The following is a 5240-nucleotide window of genomic DNA, read 5'->3' on the forward strand; positions in this document are numbered from 1 at the left end:
TTGTGCTTACAGCCCAACACCGTGCAGGACGTTTGGCATTTGCCAGAGAACACCAAGATTGGCAAATTCGCCACTGGCGCCCTGTGCTCTTCACAGATGAAAGCAGGTTCTCACTGAGCACATGTGACAGACGTGACAGAGTCTGGAGATGCCAAGGAGAACGTTCTGCTGCCTGCAACATCCTCCAGCATGACCGGTTTGGCAGTGGGTCAGTAATGGTGTGGGGTAGCATTTCTTTGGGGGGCCGCACAGCCCTCCATGTGCTCGCCAGAGGTAGCCTGACTGCCATTAGGTAACGAGATGAGATCCTCAGACCCCTTGTGAGACCATATGCTGGTGCGGTTGACCCTGGGTTCCTCCTAATGCAAGACAATGCTAGACCTCATGTGGCTGGAGTGTGTCAGCAGTTCCTGCAAGACGAAGGCATTGATGCTATGGACTGGCCCGCCCGTTCCCCAGACCTGAATCCAGTTGAGCACATCTGGGACATCATGTCTCGCTCCATCCACCAACGCCACATTGCACTACAGACTGTCCAGGAGTTGGCGGATGATTTAGTCCAGGTCTGGGAGGAGACCATCCGCCACCTCATCAGGAGCATGCCCAGGCGTTGTAGGGAGGTCATACAGGCACGTGGAGGCCACACACACTACTGAGCCTCATTTTGACTTGTTTTAAAGGACATTACATCAAAGATGGATCAGCCTGTAGTGTGTTTTTCCACTTTAATTTTGAGGGTGACTCCAAATCCAGACCTCCATGGGTTAATAAATTTGATTTCCATTGATAATTTTTGTGTGATTTTGTTGTCAGCACATTCAGCTATGTAAAGAACAAAGTATTTAAATAAGAATATTTCATTAATTCAGATCTAGGATGTGTTGTTTAAGTTTTCCCTTTATTTTTTTGAGCAGTGTGTGTGTGTGTGTGTATATATATATATATATATATATATATATAAAACACACACACACACACACACACACACTTGTGAATACATAGAGTCAAATATTGTTAAAGTACATGTGTCTACTGTACGTACTCAGTGGCGGTTCTTGCCACGGGCAAGCGGTACTTTTGCCCGGGGCGCCGCCTTCCGGAGGGCGCCGGCGCCATCCGGAGGGCGCCGCAGTCGCACCAGGGCAAGATCCGCCACTGTGCCCCCCGCAGTGCCCTGCTGTGCCCCCCCGCTTTGAAGGGAACCAGACGCGTAGCGTCTAGTTTCCCTTCATTGAGAAGACCTTAGTTGTGCGGTGCGCGATGACGTCATCGCGCACCGCACAGCAAAGGTCCTCTCCATGAAGGGAAACTAGACGCTACGGTCTAGTTTCCCTTCATGTAGAGGACCTTTGCTGTGCGATGCGCGATGACGTCATCGCGCACCGCACAGCATAGTGGCACAGACACTAGGGGTCATAATTGACCTCTAGTGTCTATGCTGTTCTATGGGAGAGACGTAATAACGTCTTTCCTATAGATCGAAGAGGAGAGGAGAAGAGCGGCGCCGCCGGCGGAGGGGTCTGCAGCGGTCTGGATCAGGAACGGGGATGGTAAGTATACTTTTTTATTTATTTCATTTTTTCTTTCAGCGCCGTGACCACGCCCCCATTTGAAGCCACGCCCCTATATTTTGCCCGGGGCGCTACAAAGGTAAGAACCGGCCCTGTACGTACTCAAATCCTTACTATGCTGCCCTATCAACACAGATGTCACAGCGTCACTTTAATTTTTTGCAGAGAATTTTACCCAGACTAGTCATGATGCTTCAGTGTCTCCTTGTTACATTTACTATTATGTTATCACCAGACATGACATAATGTTCAAATTTGTTTATTTTATTTTAAATTAGTGCAGTTTATATTGTATTTTTTAATTTTTTTAATTAAAAAGGTCACTTAGGTGTCTATGTACTAAGGGCCTTATTCAGAGTTGATCGCAGCAGCAAATTTGTTAGCAGTTGGGCAAAACCATGTGCACTGCAGGTGTGGGCAGATGTAACATGTGCAGAGAGAGTTAGATTTAGGTGGGGTGTGTTCAAACTAAAATCTAAAGTGCAGTGTAAAAATAAAGCAGCCAGTATTTACTCTGCACAGAAACAAAATAACCCACCCAAATCTAACTCTCTCTGCACATGTTATATCTGCCCCACCTACAGTGCATATGGTTTTGCCCAACTGCTAAAAAATTTGCTGCTGCGATCAACTCTAAATTATCCCCTAACCCTTGAGATAGATAAAGTGGATGGAGTACAAAGTACCAGCCAATCCAGCTCTTAACTGCCATGTTACAGGGTGTGTTTGAAAAATGACAGGAGCTGATTGGCTGGTACTTTATCACCTTCCCTTTTGTCTCTTTTCAGGGTTTAGTACATAGTCACCGTACAAATACAGATTTTTTCCAATTTATGTTCTCCTCAATAAACTAAATATATATATATATATTCAAAGACCTGACTGAGTAATATTACATCTGGTGTATTATTATTTAGAACAAAGGCTATCGTACAACTAGAGTCAAAGATCTGAGTTCTGGCCAGTTACCATAATTTACAATGATACTGACTTGATTGCTGCAGGGACCTCTTTGGGGGACTGCTTGTTATAGAGCTTCTTCAGGGCGGCCTTAACTTGCTGGTTCCTTAGGCTGTAAATAAAGGGATTGAGAAGAGGTGTAAGAACCGAATACACCACAGACACTGAGCGGTTTTCCTCCAAAGATCCGGATGAGGATGGCCGGAAATACGTGAAGAATATGGTTCCAAAGAAAAGTCCTACAGATGTGAGGTGAGAGGAACAAGTAGAGAAAGCTTGGTGTCTTCCTAATGTGGAGCGAATCTTTAAGATGATATTGAGAATCCGGCAGTAGGAGACCACCACGAAAACAAAGGGGCTCATTGTTACTAGAGAACCTTCTGTGAATACCAGAAGATCATAACTGGAGGTATCTGAGCAAGCCAAGGCCAACAAGGGTGGGAGGTCGCAGAAATACTCATGGATCTTGTTTGGACCACAGAATTTCAGAGAAGAAACCATGCATATGTGGAGAAGGGAATGGAGAGAGGTAAACGACCATGAGAACACTATAAGGGCCAGGCAGGTTTTCCAGTCCATGATCAATAAGTAACGCAGAGGATTGCTGATGGCAACCAGTCGGTCATAAGCCATGATTGCTAATACAAAGCACTCCATGCTGGCAGTGCAAAACAAGAAGAACAGCTGGCTCATGCATGCTTTAAAGGAAATGGTCTTCTCCTGGAGAAGATTGGCCAACATGAGTGGGGCCGTCACTGAGCTGAAACAAATGTCGATAAAGGAGAGGTTCCCCAGGAAGAAATACATTGGAGAGTGCAGTCTGCGATCACTGGTGACTGCAACCATGATTAGGCAATTGCCCGAAAGAGTCACCAAATACATCATGAGAAAAAGTGCAAAGAGTGGCATCTGTTGGTCCTGGTTCCGAGACAGGCCCAGGAGGAAGAACTCCGTCACCCTTGACACATTCACATCCTCCATTGGAACCTGACGGTTGAAAGCACCAGAAAGATTTTATTTCTCATACCTGTTGACCGTCCTTTTAGAGTACAGTAATATGTTAATGTTAGTCAATGCAGAATTAAACTGGAAAACCATTTTGTCTACTGCGCGCTGGAAAATTGAGACTTTCTCGTCTTCCTTTGAATCTCAGCACAACCGAGAAGGAAACCAAAGAACGGCAGCTGTTTTTTTGTTTTTGTTTTTTTGTTTATATTAAGGAGTCCATCTAATGTCTCCGGCTATTGACCAATGATACATAGATTTCTCAGTAAGAAACAGTGTACGTGACACCAGGCAGGTACAATAGCTTTTAGAAAATGGTATCAACTGTTAATTTATTATACTATTATCTATGCACGCAAGCTATGCAACTATAGTACTAAACAAAGGGCCTGATGCTATATGTCCTGGATCTCCCGGGAATGTATTAGGTTTTGGTTTTGCATCTCGAAGATAGACTTGAGGATGCCCAATTGTCCCGGCTTCAGCAGAGGTGGCAGCCCCAGTCATGTTATGTTGGCGGAAGACAGGGGCTGGCCTGGCAATCAAGTGAGGGTGGAAGAGGTTACGGGTCAGCCTGCCAGTCAGCAGTGGGGCCGGGGCTTGCTTGGCTTGGTCAGGTGATGCATTAGCATGACGTGTCATGCGTACATGTACCCTTGGTCCCGATGGTTAGTTATTTTATTCCTTTAGGTATATCCTTTAATTGTTTTCATTATATGACCATCTAATCACATTCAGCACCCACTGATTTTGTTTTGTGCTGTGTATTTGATCCTTGCTACAGGGGATCTTTCTAGAGGTGCATCTCCATTTGTTGTTATTAGCGCAAGATAAGGACAAATTGTTGAAATTTACTGTATCACATCAACGTTTCTAGGCTGCTAGAGGGCCATCTTTTTACTGAAAAAAATAAAGTTTAAATTTGTGAATTTCAGGGTAATGAAGCACCACCAGTGGGCTCCTGAAGACTTGATGAAGGTCTTATCTTATGGAACGATTAAAATGTGAGATTTTTGGTTTCATAAATCGAGGTGTTTATATGCTGTTGAGTAGACGCAAAGGACGAGTCCTCAATGTGTAGGGCAGAGCTAACCAAACCGGTCCTCGAGATCTACCAACAGTTCATGTTTTCCGGGCCTCCTGGAGAGCTGTAGAATTGTCAGTTAGGAATGAATGCAGCAAATCTTAATTAGTAATGACTACACCTGTGCACCAGCTAGGTGGTCTGGAAAATGTGTACTGTTGGTAGATCTTGAGGACTGGTTTGGCCAGCCCTGGCGGAGGTTTTTTTTTTATTATGCTGCAGCTTGTAGCCAAGTTTGGGTGGATCCCACTTGAACAGAGTGACTAGTACTCTTATCAAAGGTGCTACCCAGGGCAAGGTTTCTCGACATCCTAGGCAAAACTTCAGCCTACTGCCCCCAACCACCAGCAATACCCACTTCCCAGCCCTTCAGGTGAAAGTGTGACTTATAAGTTCCACCACTTACATTAAGTACAACAAGGATGTTTCTTTCAAAAACATCCTTAATTTTGTGATAGGCACTCAGTGATGCCCCCTCCATCCCAGATCCCGGTGCCATAGGTAGCTGCCTAATGGTAGAGCTGGCCCTGGGGCTACCGCAGCAATGCAAGTGAAATACATTTGTGGGAACCTCTGCAACAGTGTTTGGTAGAACTTCACAAACAATATTTGATGCCCAC

General features: G+C 45.1%; 1 protein-coding gene across 1 annotated transcript; it reads right to left on the minus strand.

Annotated features, from left to right (window-relative positions):
• Window positions 1–2546: 2546 nt before the first annotated feature.
• On the minus strand, window positions 2547–3512 carry LOC134947995 (olfactory receptor 1361-like). The gene has a single exon (XM_063935774.1). The coding sequence runs from the start codon at window positions 3510–3512 to the stop codon at window positions 2547–2549; it is 966 nt and encodes a 321-aa protein (XP_063791844.1).
• Window positions 3513–5240: the final 1728 nt, after the last annotated feature.

The sequence above is a fragment of the Pseudophryne corroboree genome, chromosome 8 (assembly GCF_028390025.1).
Source record: "Pseudophryne corroboree isolate aPseCor3 chromosome 8, aPseCor3.hap2, whole genome shotgun sequence".
Taxonomy (NCBI): domain Eukaryota; kingdom Metazoa; phylum Chordata; class Amphibia; order Anura; family Myobatrachidae; genus Pseudophryne; species Pseudophryne corroboree.